Source organism: Pristis pectinata, chromosome 15 (genome assembly GCF_009764475.1).
Source record: "Pristis pectinata isolate sPriPec2 chromosome 15, sPriPec2.1.pri, whole genome shotgun sequence".
NCBI lineage: Eukaryota > Metazoa > Chordata > Chondrichthyes > Rhinopristiformes > Pristidae > Pristis > Pristis pectinata.
Window position 1 is genome coordinate 17,741,370 of NC_067419.1, and position 17,071 is coordinate 17,758,440.

Consider the following 17,071-nt stretch of genomic DNA (forward strand, 5'->3'; position numbering starts at 1 on the left):
TCCCGGTGGCCAGCCATTTTAATTCCACATTCCATTTCCAACCAACATATCTGTCCATGGCCTCCTCTACTGCCAGGTTGAGGCTAGACGCAGATTAGAGAAACAGCACCTCATATTCTGCCTTGGGAGTCTCCAACCTGATGGCATGAACATCGATTTCTCTAACTTCTGGTAACCACTCCCCTCTGTCTCCCTTTTTTTATTCCCTTATCCCACCAGCCCCATGTTCCCCTCACCCGCCCTCTCCATCTGTCCATCACCCTCACACTCCTCCCTCTGATTCCCCTCATCTCCTTCCCTTTATTCCATGGTCTGCTGTCCTCTCCTATCAGATTCCATCTTCTTCAGCCCTTTGTCACTTCTACCTATAGCCTCCCACCTTCTTACATCACGCCCACTCTCTGCTTCCCTCACCTGTCTATCATTCCCCCCCCCCCCCTCCAGGATCCACCTATCACCCGCCAGCTCTGGCTCCACCCCTTCCCCCCACCTTTTTACACTGGCTTTCTTCCCTCTTTCTTTCCAGTCCTGATGAAGGGACTCGACCCGAAATGTCAACTATCCATTTCCCTCCATAGATGCTGCCTAGCCCACTGAGTTCCTCCAGCATTTTGTGTGTTGCTCCAGATTTCCAGCATCTGCAGTCTCATATTGCCAAATTTAAATACCAATTAGATCTCTGTTAATAACAATGCAGCACCCTCCCATGGTCAAACTTGGGAAACTCAGCCAGCTCCCTAATGAAGTTAGGAGCTATCAATGCATGGAAATAAGTAGCAGAATATACTCACCAATAAAGATAAGGAACAAGAAAATAACAATCTGAATTAAGAGGCAGAGACAAATCAGGACAGTAAGAGGAATGTAGAATCTGTACTCTGGTCCTTGATTGATGACTATTGCCAGCTGCTTTGCATTCGACATGAGTAAGGTGACATCCAGCATGCCCTCTGCCATGCTCTTTATTGTGGCGTACTTGTTGAAGTTGAATGGTGCCACCAAGGCTGGACCAGTCTCTTCACCCTATGGAATGTACAGTAGAGAAAAAAGCCATCTTAGATAAGCTAGCTGTAAACAATAGAACAAATCCATATTCAGAATGATTTCCTGACCCACCAGTTGGTGTACACGTCAGTTTTGCAGGGCCAGGGTGAGGGGTCATTTCAGGACAGTGCTGAGACACGAAATGAAAATCCTTTAAACTTGCCTTTAAAGGCTCAACCCCAGTCCTCCCTCAGACCTCTCAGTAGACACTGATGTGGCATTGCAATTCCCCCACCCAATGGAGCACTGATCCCCTACCCCATGTAAGCTAAGGAACAGCAACCCAACTTCCTTTTAACATGTAGCCCTTGGAATTCAATATTGAATTCAGCACTTACAGATAACCAGCTATTCCCGTTTGTTGCAGAACTGGCCAATGGTGATGTAATGTCATCTATCTGCATCATTAATTTAGTTTTTTCACTCTTCACAAACGCTATCTGACTGCTGAATATTTCCAGCATTCTGTTTCAGCTATTGGTGTGTTTTGCAGCTCAGAGTTCCAGCACTGTGTCCTTTTTTTTTCTGTTCTCTATTCTCGTTCATTTCCTTGCATGTGCACCTCCTCCAGACAGACCAGCTACACTTAATCAGCCTGTACCACCCTTTTTTAGGTGGCACCAACAAAATCAACGTTAACTAAATTTTCTGTCTCCACCACCATAGCATAGACATTCCCTTCATCCTTTTCACCTGTCCCTTTTCTCTGCAAGTAAAACATTTGTTTTCTTACTTTATTTATCGCTTCCTGATAAAAGGTCATCAACTGGAAATGGTAACTGCATTATTCTCCCTGCAGATACTGCCTGACCTGCTGAGCATTTCCAACATTTCCATTTTAATGTCAGGTTTCCAGCATCTGCAGTTTTTGAAAAGGAGTAATCGTACACAGAACTCAAAAATGATCATGGAAATATGTTTTGCAAACAATTTATCCAAAGTCCCTCTGCTTATTAATAAATTATCATTTGTTTAAATAAACAGTTCCTATGCTTTCAGACAAAAGAAACCAGTACCAGACCTGATGGATTTGGCACAGGGAAGTAGAGCTGAGGTTGAAAGTCAGTGATGATCTTATTGAATAAGGGAGCAAGAGGGAACCAAACAGCCTAATCTTGCTCCAATTTCTTATTTTCTTATGAAATGAGTTCCTTCAAATTGTGCAGGGTGCTTAAAGGTCACAATATTTGAGAAACATTTACCAGTAACTATAAAGTAATGATATAGCATTACTGGAGTAGGGCATTTGTTAACTTGCATAGAAACATAGAAAACAGGTCCTTTGAACCCACTGCACCATTCAACACAAAATAGTTGATCGTCCACTTCAGGACCCTGATCCTGCCTTCCTCCAATATCTCTTGATCCCTTTGCAATTAAGAATCTACCTCCTCTTGACTATATTTAATGGCTTTGTCCCCAGTGCTTTCTGCAGCAAAGAATTCAACAGATTTGCTATCTTCTGCTTACCTCAGATCTAAGTGGCATTACCCATATGCTGAAGCTGTGAATCCTGATTCTGGACTCACCAACCTTTGGAAACATGCTCCCTTATCCTGTTAGAATTTTATAATTTCTATGAGATCCCCTCTTGTGTTCTATGCACCAGTGATGATATGCTTAACCTCTCAGTCTCTCCTCTCACACTAGTACTGCTGGCCCAAGAACCAGTCCAGTAAACCCATGGCAAGAACAATCTTCCTCAGATAAGATGACCAAAACTGCACACATAACTCCAGATGGGGTTTCACTAAGGCCATGTGCAGCTGCAACAAGGTTTCCTTGCTCCTGTACTCAAATCCCCTTTCAATGAAGATACCATTCGTGTTCCTAACTGCCTGCTGCACTTGAACACTTGCTTTCAGCAACTGACATACAAAGTCACCCAGGTCTCATTGCACCTTTCCTTTCCCCAATCTATTCAGATAACAATCTGACTTCATGTTTTTAGAACCGAAGTGGATAACCTCACATTTATCTATGTTAAACTGCACCTTCCACGCATTTGCCAACTCACCCAATTTGTCTAAATCGCATGGGAACCCCTCTGCATTCTTCTCATAACTCACACTCCCTCACCACCCCTATCAGCTTTGTGCTATTTGCATACTCAGAGATATTGCATTTAGTTCCCTTGTCCAAAGCATTGAGAAGATACTGTGAATAGCTGCTTGTTTAGTCACTAGTTCCCATCGACCACTCGGAGAATGATTTGTTTATTCCTACTCAGTTTCCCCTCTGTCAACCAATTCTCAACCCATGCCAGTATATTACCTCCAAACAAGTGTTTACATTCTCTTTATGTCCATCCACATTTTAGGCTCTATAATAGATAACTGTCTGTTTATTGCCAACTAATGCTGAATGGTGCTTTGTGTGGACTGTGACCTGTTATTAAAAAAGGAACTACAGTGATGCACTCAGAGGTCTCTAGACTCGAAAATTAAACACATGACCCCTTCTGACCCAACCCGACCCTCCATCACCATAAATATAACAACCTCATGTACCAAGCAAATGGATCTAAACCAAACCAGCCCAGCGCAGCACACCCCAACCAATCCAACCTGAACCCCAAGACTTCACGAGAATAAAAACCCAACCTGACCTGAACCCAACACATTTAGTCAGACCCTATCAAACTTGGGTCAGATTAGCACCCTCTTGCTGCATTTCATTAAAGAAACACATAAAAAACAGCTCCCCTGCAAACTGAAATGCTCCTCACAAGCTGACATTCTTGTGTGGTTACATGTTTTTTTTAAGGATACCAGTGTTGACCAATCTGATTCTGCCTGCGAGGATGGGCATGTTTCATCAGCTTGTTTCCAGTAAACTTGGAATGCTGCAATGGGCTAATCTGAAATAACTTAAGGATGTTACAGATAAAAAGAAAATGTTGAATGGTAGGAATCTGAAATTTTAAAAATACAGGAAATGATTGTTTTAATGACATGCAGTTGAATTAATTGCAGCTTTACCATAGATTCTCATCTGAGACTTCAATGTGTTAGTTTCCTTTCAGATATAATTTGAAGCAGTATTCATGGCACATTAGTTAATTTCAAAGAGCAGCATTATGCTTTATACCTATTGGGAATGACATACTATGCATTAAATATAACAATGTGTGCATTCTAATAGAATTGGTTCAATTTCAGTCAAAGTGGCAAATGTGTTGATAATTCTATTCTGGCTCCTGCAGTTTCATGAGGAATCAAGGATCTGTGAGAGGTGGCAGGAGCTGAAGACTTGCAGTTAAAATCAGCTTAGTCCATCCAGTTTCGAATCATTAGTTCTCTAAAAGGCAGAAATAGCATTATCTTGATTGGAAACTGAATCTTTTTCTTTCTTTTTTCAAAGTTCTCCTCTTCACTTCAGCTGTTTGACTTGTTCATCCACACTGGTCACACTTTAAATCCATTCATTCTCTACATGTGCAACTTATTTCTAAAGCACCTTTGGTTCCAGCTCCATAGATATAATCACCCTTCAGTTATGCAATGATGTGTGAACCTAGGTACTGTCCCTTCTCAGGAATTTGTTTTCACAACCAAATCCAGGGTGGGCCTCAATGCTAGAAATGCTGATGTTCTGACAAAGAATCCCTGACCTGAAATGTTAATTCTGTTTTTATTTTCTGTTTTTATTTTAGATTTCCAGCATCTGCCATTTTTTTTTTGGTTTGCCCTTATATGATGTTCATACACTCAGATTATGAACAGAATTCATTGGACAGTATTCAAGATTGACGATGCCCAGTGACTTTCTACTCTCTGACCTACTCTCTACTCTTTGAGCCTCACAGCTTCAGCAACCCAGGTTCAGTCCTGACCTCTGGTCTTATTGTCTGTGTGCAGTTTGCACATTCTCCCTGTGACGACATCCGTTTCCCCAGGGTGCTCAGGTTTCCTCCCACACTTGTAGGTTAATTGACCACTGTAAATTATCCCTGAGAATACAAGTGAGTGGTAGAATCTGGGGAGAGTTGATGGTAATGTGGGGAGAATAAAATGGGTTAGGGTAGGATTAGTGTAGTTGACATCAGCACGGACTCAGTGGAACATAGGGTCTGCTTCCATATTATGTCTCTTTAGCTCTCTGACACTGTGACCAGCTATGATGCCCTTTATTTCTTGTTAACTGTGTTTCATTAATTTAAGATAAGCCAAGAATCAGAGGCTTTCTAGCACTGCTGAGAAATTGTCATTGCAGTTACATAAAAACTCCTCAATTTTTACCTTCTTGATAATCCAAAGCAAAATGAGGTGGAAAAAAGTGTTGAAAGAATGTCCACTTCTGCTGAATCACCCATGGCATCTCTCACTGTTGTTCTCAGCTCCATAGAAAAATCCAGCTCAAGTTGTAGATGGTCTCAAAAAGGAGTTTTACTGGTTGGGTGAAGGATCTCACAGTCGGGAGTGGACACTCTCAAAGACGCCAGCCTCCAGTTCTCGATTTGTGAGCAGCTTCAAGTATGAAAAGGATGAGGCTTCTTTTTGATGGCAACATACCCTTGTTAGGAAGTAACTGTATTGTGCTCGACAACAAGCCGGACATGCTTGTGCTTTTTCAGTTAAAAAAGGCAGAATCTGGGAAGATATCTAGCATTGACCACCAGATGGCACTGGATACATCAAAAATCAGATAAAAGATTGTGCATTTTAAACAGACACTGGATTCCACCACCTTGTTAAGACTTTAGCTACCTATATATGGACCCAGTTAAGACAACTTGTTTTCATGGTGTCTCAGCTTTAGCCACGTTTTAATCAGCTGACCAAGGAATGCCCAGAGCATTGTAATTAATGTAAAGAACATATTTCTTTGATGTCCACAGTACATTTTAGATACCATGCAACAAAAAATGGTGATATCAGAACCTCCTGCCTTTGGTGTTCAATGCAATGTCAAGATTTTTTTGAGAGAGTTTCGACAACAGATGTTGCTTTGTGGCTCCACCACTTAAATTTTGACTTAATGAGAAAGAGATTTCAGAGCAGTAAAGAAATTATGGTGCAGCGCAGTAGCACATGGGCCCAGATTTTGCACAAAAAGCAATGGTGATGCAAAAAAACAATCACCGTTATGGAGTAAGACCTTTGGGGAGTCCATTACAAGTGAAGTCAAATGTGGAACTCCTGAAACTTCCATCCAATTTGTTCTGCTCCTTCAAAAACTTAGCTATGGTAACACCTGTCTAATGAACTCAGCATTGAAATCCATGCAAGAAAGTAAAGTCGCGATAATTGCCCTCATACCACCTACTAAACAGGCCAGAAGTTTGGGCTGATACACCAGGAATGTGAAATTTATAAGGGCATAACATCTTAGCTACAGCCAAAATGTTTCCCTGGGACTGAAAATCTAATTTTACAAATGTGAACTCATATTACTTCAGATTTTAATTATCGTTGGGAATTTTACTTTTTTTTTATTTTTCCTGTCACTCTAAATCCAACCTGCACTGTTGACAGGGAAGTCCAGGATCTAGACTCAGCAACAATCAAGGAACAGTGACATATTTCTAAGTGAGGACAGTTGAATCTTGTAGATGCTGATGTTCCTGTGCAGCTGTTCCCCTTGTTCCTCTTGTTGATAAAGGTTGTGGATTTGGGAAGTGCTATCAGAGTAGCTTAGTGAATAACTGCAGTGTACTTTACAGATGCCATATATTGCAGCCACAGTGTACCGGTGGCGGAGGGAATGAATGTGCTTTCGTTGCAAATTGAGTGGGCTTCTCTGTACTGGCTGTTATCAATCCAACCTCAGTGCAATCTCCTACACAACAGTGGATGGCAAATTGAATAATGTTGCGCAATCTCCAACTCCTGCCTGGAAGGAGTAAGAAGTCCATTGTCAATTGCAATTGTTAATCTGGCCCTTGTCTCGCTTTCTGCTGGCAATGTGGTCCTCAACTGGCAAGATGGTCTTCCCCTGCTCTGAGGTTTCGGGTATGGCTGCAACAGGTGGCTCACTTCCTAAAGAATGAAAAGCAGACATCTTACACAGTGGTCCTCCATGAGGTTCAGTTGGAGGAATTGTTCCCTGAATGGACTAGGCACCTGCCAACAAACTTTCTTCACCTGCTCTCCCTTCCTTCAACTTGGTCTGTTCTGCATATCCTCTGCTTATTCTCCCAGACATGTTGAATTCTAATGCAAATGCATACTAATGCATCGTGTCCAGGAACAACTGGTTTGTTCAGAACTCTTGAATTCATCAAAAGTCCTTTAGCCCATGCTCTGTTTTGACAATTTGTACTTTGAAGCAACTGTAAAAAGCACCAATTTTCCAATACCCAGACAAAATCAACAAGCAATCAACCTATAATTATCTCTTTAAATAGAGCTGGCAGGGTTCCTTCCTGCAGTCAGACGAGGTTATTAGAAAGTGTTGGCTGGAGCCCTGAGCTCCACAATAGCAGTGCAAGCATCACATCAGCATTCAACATCAGTTAATTCCATGATCTGCCAGTTTTGCATACTTTCAGCAGATGCGTCTCAACTCGTGGGAACCCCATTGTTAAGTGATAAGGTGTGGATTTAAGGATCACTCCAGCAAGGTCTATACACAAATCAAGATGGATCTTGCCACACCATTCTGAGAAGGTGCTACACTGTCTGAAATAACATTCCTCCTTCAGATGAGACTTTAATCCAAGGCCATCTGTACCCCTGGTAGATATCAAGATACCTCAGCACTATTTCAAAGAAAAGCAAAAGCAAAAAACAAAATGCCTTGGTCAATATTATTCAACATAGCATTGAAACAAGTTACCTGGTCATTGTAACAATAATGAATTTGAGAGCTTGCAGTACACATTTGGCTGCCATTTTTCTTATATTCCAATAATGATAACACTGTGAAAAGTGCGAACACACTAACACCCTTGCCAAAATGTATCCACATAAATCACCTCCCATCTGAGCTGCACATCAGGGGATGTTTTGGAGCTTTAAATACTTGCAGTGCTGAGAAAATGGGTGTCAACAATCCTAATTTCCAACCTTGCATATCTGAGGATTCTTCAGTCTGACTCAGATGTCCAATGGCAAAAAATAGCTGGGCAGCAGTGAGTATTGTGAGCACTCGGTGCCTTTCCTTCAATAAGTACAAGGCACCATAGAGGAGAAGGGCTTTGATGCCATGGACCTTTCATGACACATCGTTAAGCTCGGGCACCTTGGGATGAGGAGAAAGCAAACAGATAAGAAAAAGCATTGAGAGGTTTTCACCTCCAGTTTATTTGTTACTCGGGGACAGAACCACATTGGTTCATGGATCATGTTCATGATCATGTTCATTGGTCCCTCAACTACAAACTCAGAAATACATTTGGACTGTCTGGTAAAGACAGGGTGATATTGGGTACAACCTCTAGTATTCTGATCCACAGTAAAACTCATCACCATTCACAAATTATTATCTCTTAATCCCTCATTTAATACCTTTGTACTATCATCCTTTTTACAAAAGCATTTTAATTCTATTAATGTGACAATCACTGAATCACAGACATTCTCCTACTTTACCAGAATTACTATTGTCCTTCTTGGCTGTTTGACATACGTGATAAGGAGGAATTTCTTATTTGCTCTTAAAGCAAACAATCCCTACAATTAAGTCTGAAAGACAATAAGATATGTTTAAATTTTTCATAAACATGAAATTGGAGTCACGGGCTTCCTGAGATGTTCCCTCAACAATAAGAATCACTAATTGCAAAAATCTAAAGTGCCATGCATGCGGTTGTAATACTGAGTGCATGCTGCACAGTTGGAGCTTTTGCCCTTTGTTTCTGACTTTATACAAAGGACCTGTCTGCTTTCAGAGATGGGAAAAAAAGCTCCAATAGCACAAAGAAGAGTGGGGAAGATGCAATGTTCAGGGAAATATTTCACCCTCAATTAACATCACTTGACCTTCACAGTGAGATCAGCATGGGCAATAAAGCAACTGACCAGCTTCCTGGGGGGGGGGGGGGAGGGAGGGAGGAGAAATGGGCCACTTGGAATCAGCTGATCAAGGCTTGATATGGGGAAATGGGACTATGCAACAATACCTGAGACCTGTGGTTGCAGAGGGAAGCAATACCCTTTGGTTTGCCACTGTTGCCACTGCTGAGGACTGGCCATGCATGGTTCCAGATCTTGCAGAGGCCAACTCATGATCTTTCCTTTGTGTCCATCAAAGGAATGATCTATGACTTTAATCCATGAAGGAGAAGATGAAGAAGCAGAAGATGAAGGAGATGAAGCAGAAGATGAAGATGAAGACGAAGCAGAAGAAAATGAAGATGAAGACAAAGACGAAGATGATGAGGACGAAGATGATGAGGATGAAGATGTAGATGATGAAGATGAAGAATGAGATGAAGATTATGATAAAGATGAAGACGAAGATGATGAAGAATGAGATGAAGATGCTAATGAAGATAATAAAGATGAAGATGATAAAGATAATAAAGATGAAGACAAAGATGAACGATGAAGATGAAGATAAAGATGATGATGAAGATGATAAAATGAGGATGATGAAGATGGAGATGAGGATGATGAAGATGGAGATGATGATGATGAAGATGGAGATGATGATGATGGAGAAGGAGAAGTAAAAGAAGAAGAAGAGGAAGAAGAAAAAGATCACCATAGACTGGCTGCTCATTTTGCATTGTTGTTTGTAGGAGTGCACCAATTGGCTACTATGCTTCCTACGTTACATGAGATGAGATCGTGAAAGAGGCTACAAATATATGTCTTTCTATTAACTGTATAAGCACTCATAACCAGTGCTATGTCCAAATACCTGTAATGAATAAAGCTCCAAAATACACTTACTATTCGTTCATAATCTAGTCAATCTAATGTTTTGCTTCCACCAAACCCTGTTTAAAAATTTCTCGCAACTTTTTTTTAATATGGAACTTTCCAGCTCAACTCACATAATGTTCCTGAAGTCCATCTGGTACCACTGCACAAAGCCCATTATTCATTACACCAGGGGCACATTCTTCCACTTGCTGCCAGTTTATATTTTTAATGTCTCTTGTTTCCAGCTGGGGAACATCGTTTTGCATAATTTTCCTCTTGTTGTTTATGGTCACATGGAAGATTGTGAAGAGTGGAATGTATTTGGAGCTGTTTTCCACCAGAAGGAGTTGCATAAAATCAGACAAAGAATAATGGACACCCAAAAACAAATACAGGGCTGGAATCTACTAGAAGGGTTCACATAGTTTACACATAGAACAATAGATGCCTGGAAGCCATTAGAAGGCTGGAACCTAGTTCAGATTATGTTATAAAAGGAAGAATCTTGAGCAGTTTATGGGCACTAGCTGAATGCTAAGGTTAAAAGAGTGGCAGCATTTCAATGGTTGTCTCTGTTTTGCAGTCTTCACTATGCTGGCAGCAGTGAGCAGTGTGCATTGTGACAACGAGTGCCCTCACAGATACACAGTGCTTTTGTACAAGTACCGCCTTGGTCTCAGAGAACATGTCCTGCACAGATGGCTGACTCCAAATATAAATCTGTCAAAGTTCATTACAGTCCTTAGAAAATCTCCCTTCACAGCAACAGGTCTTTGCAAGGCCCAGCCATTTTACATTTTAATTCACAGTTAGCCTGGCAAGATGCACAGTTTGGGATGGTAATCATAGATAAAGAACTAAAGCTGTGGAGGGCACTGGGTCATCATCCATATCGTGACTCACTGATACAGATCACATAGCCCCTTTAATGTGGGGAATTATTGACAAGTGAATTGAGTAATAATGCCAAGAAATTTGTGGTTTATGGAGTATCTGCTCCATCCTGCCCTTCTCCTGGGAGGGTTCAGTGCAGTGGTGTAGAGGGAGTTTTGCTCTATCCCATTTCCCTGTATTTGGCCCATATCCCTCAAAATCTTTCCTATCCATGAACCCGTCTAAATATCTTTTAAACATTATAATGGTTCCTGCCTCTACCACTTCCTCTGGCAGCTCATTCAACATACCCATCATTCTCTGGGTGAAAAAGTTGCCCCTCAGAACCCCTTTAAATCTTTCTCCCCTCACCTTAAACCTATGCCCTCCAGTTTTAGACTCCCCTACCCTAGGAAAAAAAGTATTGATCACACACCTTATTATGTCCCTCACAATTTTTATGTCTTTATAAGGTCACGCCTAAGCCTCCTTCACTTCAGGGAAAACAGTCCCAGCCTGTCAAGTTTCTCCTTATAACTCAAACGCTCCAGTCCCAGTAACATCCTTGTGAATTTTTTCTGCACTCTCTCTAGCTTAATCACATCCTTCCGACAGTACGGCAACCAGAACTGAACACAATATTCCAGGTGCGGTCTCACCAACGTCCTATACAGCTGTAATATTACTTCCCGACTCTTGTACTCAGTGCCCCATCTGAGGAAGGCAAGCATGCCAAATGCCTTCTTCACTATCATGTCTACCTGTGTCACCACTTTCAGGGAACCATGCATTTGTACCTCTAGGTTTCTCTGTTTTACAATACTTCCCAGAGCCCTGTCATTTACTGTGCAAGTCCTGCCCTGGTTTAACTTCCCAAAATGCAAGACTTAGCACTTGTCTGAGTTACGTTTCATCAGCCATTCCTTTGCCCACTTTTCCAGTTGACCTAGATCATGTTGTGTCCTTAGACAACCTTCTTCATTATCCATCACACCACCAATTTTGGTGTCACCTGCAAACACACTTGGTATGCAATCATAACACCTACATTCTCATCCGATCATTAATATATATGACAAAAAACAGGGGACTCCACACCAATTCCTGTGGCACACCACTGGCCACAAGTCTCTAATCTGAAAATCAGCCCTTCACTTCCACCAAGCCAATTTTGTATCCAATTGGCTAGCTCACCCTGGATCCCATGTAATATTGTCTTCCAGACTAGTTTTCCATGCAGGACCTTGTCAAAAGTCTTGCTAAAGTCTTTGTAGACAACATCTACCATCTTACCCTCATCAATCCTCTTGGTATCCTTTACCTGCCCAGAAAGTAGACAATACAAAGGGAGCTTTATTCTGTATTTAACCTCAGCAGTCCTTGCCCAGAGAATGCTTCATGCTGATGTGTGGAGTATTTCTTACTCTGCATCAAATTCTCTGCTCAACTCCTAGATTTGGGCTTTGAAGTTTTGGTCAATTTTCTAGCATGCAGGCTCTTCCATGAAATAAATCATCACAAAACAAGCGATAGTTAAACGTGTAAATCATCTAGTTGGACAAATGTTGATACATCTTTATAGCACCCATTCTAATCCAATCCAGATAAATCTTGATTAATTTGTGTGTTTTTTTTGTTTGCAAGGCCCAGCCATTGCTGGGACCTGTCACTGTGAAGGGATATTTTCTAAGGACTGTAATGAACTTTGACAGATTTATATTTGGATTCAGCCATCTGTGCAGGACACATTCTCTGAGACCCCAGCGGTACTTGTACAAAAGCACTGTGTATCTGCGAGGGCACTCATTGTCACAATGCACACTGCTCACTGCTGCCAGCATAGTGAGGACTGCAAAACAGAGACAAACACAGACATAAAATGATTTCAACCAATGATTTTGCACAAACAAGACACAATTGGTTAATTATTGTCTGAATTCAGACCCCATTTTAGCCCAGAGCCAGTGCCTGCAAATCTGACAGCCACACTTGTCCTTTCAGCAACAAACACTGCTGAAGCAATTCACTTGGTTGAGCAGCATCTGTGGGGGCAAAGGAATTGTCAATGTTTTGGGTCAACACCCTGCATCAGTACTTGCCCTTTTACCTCTTCCCTTCCATTCATCCACTGATCCAAACATTCCTTGCAGGGAAGCAGTGATTCATTTCTACTTCCTCCATCTTCATGCATTGAAGTTTGTGCTCTCAATGTATTCTCCTCTACACTTCCAGCATTTCAGTTTTCTGTTTTTCTCCATCTTCGTTTACATTTCACTAACCTATCTCACCCACACTACTGACATTTGCATCGGTCTCTCTTGGTTTCCACTCAATCGTAGATATTGCTTTGTTGTCTCCACCCCACCCCCTTCTCTGTAAGTTAAATCATGCTTGATTTCTAACTTTTCCTAGTTCTGATGAAAGGGCATTGGCCTGAAATATTCGCTCTGTTTGTTTCTCCATGGATGCTGAGTATTTCCAGAATTTTCTGTTTTTATTATTGCTAATTTGAATGGATAGTTTGACTACTTTTAACAGTTTTTGTTTTTACAGAGATTCAATGGACTTAGGTTCTAATCAAAACTGATTGAAAATGATAGTTGGCCTCAAAACATTAAGTTGTAATTTTTCCAACCAATATACACCTCAAACATATGTTTTAAACTTTTTTTAAAAAACAGAATTAAATTCCTCTATCCAGAGGGCAATCAGACAGACCTCACATGTGAGTTTTGAGAGGATTGCAGGTTCCTTTATGGTGCAAGGTGCCGCTGAATGCATGACCATTTACTTGTGGGCATCACATGTCAATTTGAAGTGAAACAGCAAACAGAAGAGATTCCATCTCTCAATGTCCAGCTGGTGCCCAGCCATACACAGCACACCTTGCAGACTATTACTCAACTGCAGTAATATGCAGGAGATAAATAGGATGGAGCCTGCTGTACTATCTGCATTTGAGCCACCATAACAATCCAAACAGTGGTTACTGGGCAAACTACTGAAGGATGGCTTTTGACTCCAATATTGGGTTCATCCACAGGAGGGCAAAGTGTATATGTGAGATTCCATGCTGCCACATGGCACTGCGTAAAGGGGAGGATGACTATCATCAGTGGTGGGAGGAAGGAGATGCCAAAGTACATAGACAGAGGGATGGGTGTAATTACGAGGTCAGCCAGCGTGAGGAGTGATGTGCTGGTGGAGAAGACAGGGTGTTGTGGTAACACATCAGGACACAGCGGTACTTTGTATACTTTTCTTCTGTCCAGGTCATTGATCCAGTTTTGACATTACACCCACAAGCACGTCAACTCCTGCCAAGCTTCTACCTCCCAACATCTGTGGAGTGAGAAACATAGCCAATGTTTCAGATTATTGAATATTTCCAGAATTTCTATCTATCTTTGCAAATGTTTATGTGTTTTGTAAAAACTTAATTGTTTGATATGGAAAGAGTATTTTATTGGAAGTATTTGTAAAATGTGCAGAAAAAAGTAATGGCAAATTAGCACAACACCACCAATCCAATGTACTGAACAGCCAGAGCAGGTCAACAAGGAGAGCGATGACTGGACTTAATACAACATGGCCACCTGACTTCTAAATAAGTTAGAGGTGCATAAGATGGGTCTTGTGAGGCAGTGAAAAGAAAGTGAGAGAAATTGAAGCTACAGTTGGTGAAAGCATAGATGGGATCTTTGAGTGCAGTGGGGTTAGGATAGAGTGTCAGATTGGCGGTGTCACAGAAATGGGAATAGTGTCAGAACTATTGTGGGTTTTAAGCTGTAGTCAGAGAGGATTCTGGCCACTGTATTTTAAGTTTCGGTGCAGTGAGCAATGAAGAGGGGAATGGAATCTGACACTAACCTGTAATTTCTAGCGAGGGCCAAAAAGGGTTGTTTCTGCCCTACCAATGCTTAGATGTCAGACAGCAAAGTATCAGATCTATTTTAAGCCATAATTCTATGGGTTCACACATAAATAACAAAAACAAAATGCCTAACATGTTTTCACAAGTTAGGTCTTACTTGTCTTAACATCAGAAGACTAAGACAGGCACCACTAAGGTTCCAAATCAGAAGCGACAACAATCACATCTGTAGTAGCAAAGTATTTACATTCTCGCAGCTTATTTTTGGAATAGCACTAAGATAAACAATGGTCCTTAAGAATTAAAAGTGAATATTTGAAGGTGACCTAAAAAAAGCTTTCAATATATACAGCAGTAATAAAGGATTCTCCATTGGTTTGTACCACAAAAAAGAGAAAGGTCCAGATATACAGTGAAGTATGTTTCAAAACAAAGATTGACAATAAAGCAGTAACAGGAATTTCAGCCAATATTTTCTGAGCAAAAATCTTCAAGAAAGTACGGAATTTCTCTCCTTAGTTGTTCCCTTTAGGTTTCCTGCCCACCAGCTTCTGACCAACATTCTTTTCTTAAGCAGTAGATTTTTAAGCCATTCATGAATTACAGTAAGACTGTTTCTAGATCCCCAGTGTCAAAGCTGCCTCTAAGTTTTATGTTGCATTCCCTTGGCAGGAAGTGAAGTAAAACTGTTCACTGACTCTTTGCTGAGATGATGCTGATATTTGAAAGAACATATAGTCTCAGCCCAAAATGTGCTTTCTGCAGATGTGTGATAAAAGCATACACACAAGAATCCTCAATGTGATTCATTCTCCTGTACTTCAGAAATGCTTCAGTTTGAGATCGGTCATCATTCTCATCGAATGCTGCTCCAGAATCCTTCAAAATAAATTCTTTGTCGGAATTAAAATGTGTGAATTATTTCTTGACTATATCCTCTAAACATTATTGTGTTTGAAAATCATTATTTAAAAGGGATTCCTCATTTTGCTAACCTGAGCTCTGAGTAATTTTGTCCAGGCTGCCATTTGGGAATTAGATCTCCCAGCATAATTTTGGACAATTTTGCACCAACTTCTACTCAGAAACTTTCCAGCTTTACTATATTGGGCACGTACTTGACTTCTGAGATCATAATTTCCAGATCTTCCAATTGTTCATGGATTAGGGTGCAATTTCTGCAATATCTTTACATGTAGCACGGTCTCAACCTTACCAACTGGAATGAAAGATCCACATTAAAACCACAAGCACTAACAGCATGCCCAAGATAGTGTTTTGCAGTACACAAAATCCAAAAAAAATCTGAAGTGCTTGTTGCAAGTAGGTTGCTTGTTCTATGAAGCAAATTCCCATGTGCTCGATTTTCACTCATTGATCTTATTCAAAGGTAACCACTGCATTTTAATTCTTTTTGGGATGCTTCTTATCTTTCACTCTCTGCAGCCCACACTCCTGTTGACACATGAAGTACATAACCACAAAATCTTCAGGGCAATTTATTTTAAATCATTCACTGAATACAAAAGTCACGTGCTTTGAAAGAAATAGCAAATGGTAGTCTTGTTGAACACTGACTGGATTCATTCCTCTGCACAGGATGACGATGGAACATTCAGATCAAAGAAAGGAAAAGCATCAAATACCATCAACCACAGTCATTGGATACGTACGTCCTGTGTTGCTGTGTCTTCTCCCAGTAGATACAACATTGGCTTACAGGGAAAAGAATGGTCAAATCATGTAAACTACTGGCAGATTTAGAGAACACAGTCAAGGTTTTGATTACATCTGGCAGCACAGATGTGAAACTATGATGTAATCCTCTCTTTGTATTTTACGCAGGTGGTGATGTCATCAATGCACATTTCACCCATTACTTACTGATAGAACCGAATCAAAAGGTTGCAAATTACAATCTATGTAATTAAGACACAATTCAACAAATAGATCACACTGAAAGTAGTAAATCTGCCAAATGATTTAAAGTGTCCCCCCACCCATTGACAGTGTTTTTATATTTTATAAAGAAAACACAGTCAATTTAATGCATTAAAAATCTCATTGTTTGGCAACCCTGAGTACAGGTTGAAGCAACACACACAGTGCTGGAGGAACTCAGCAGGTCAGGCAGCATCTATGGCGGCAAATGGAGAGTCGATGTTTCCCTCCATAGATGCTGCTTGATCCACTGATTTCCTCCAGCACATTGTGTGTTGCTCAAGAATCCAGCATCTGCAGCCTCTTGTATCTACAGTTGAAGCAGCTGTTTTCATCGAGCCGTCCATGCACAGAGTGAGTCATGACTTCATCTGAAGAACTGTGCATCTCTTCCCCTCACCCTCAGTACTCCATGCCCCACCTCACCCACCCGGCTTTCCCTCCTCTGCAGACAAGCAGTAGTACTGTGACCCTCATCATTGCTATGGAACAATGTAGTTGGGGCAGGTACAGTAGTGTAGCAGTT

The 17,071-nt window shown here is 41.0% G+C and overlaps 1 protein-coding gene across 1 annotated transcript in view; it reads right to left on the reverse strand.

Moving 5' to 3' along the window:
* The window catches only part of LOC127578636 (ninjurin-2-like), a 223,742-nt gene that overhangs the window by 11,932 nt on the left and 194,739 nt on the right, over window positions 1-17,071 (reverse strand). The window contains exon 3 of the mRNA XM_052030829.1: window positions 792-1,023. Coding sequence (XP_051886789.1) covers window positions 792-1,023 — 232 coding nt within the window. The remainder of the gene's footprint in view (window positions 1-791; window positions 1,024-17,071) is intronic.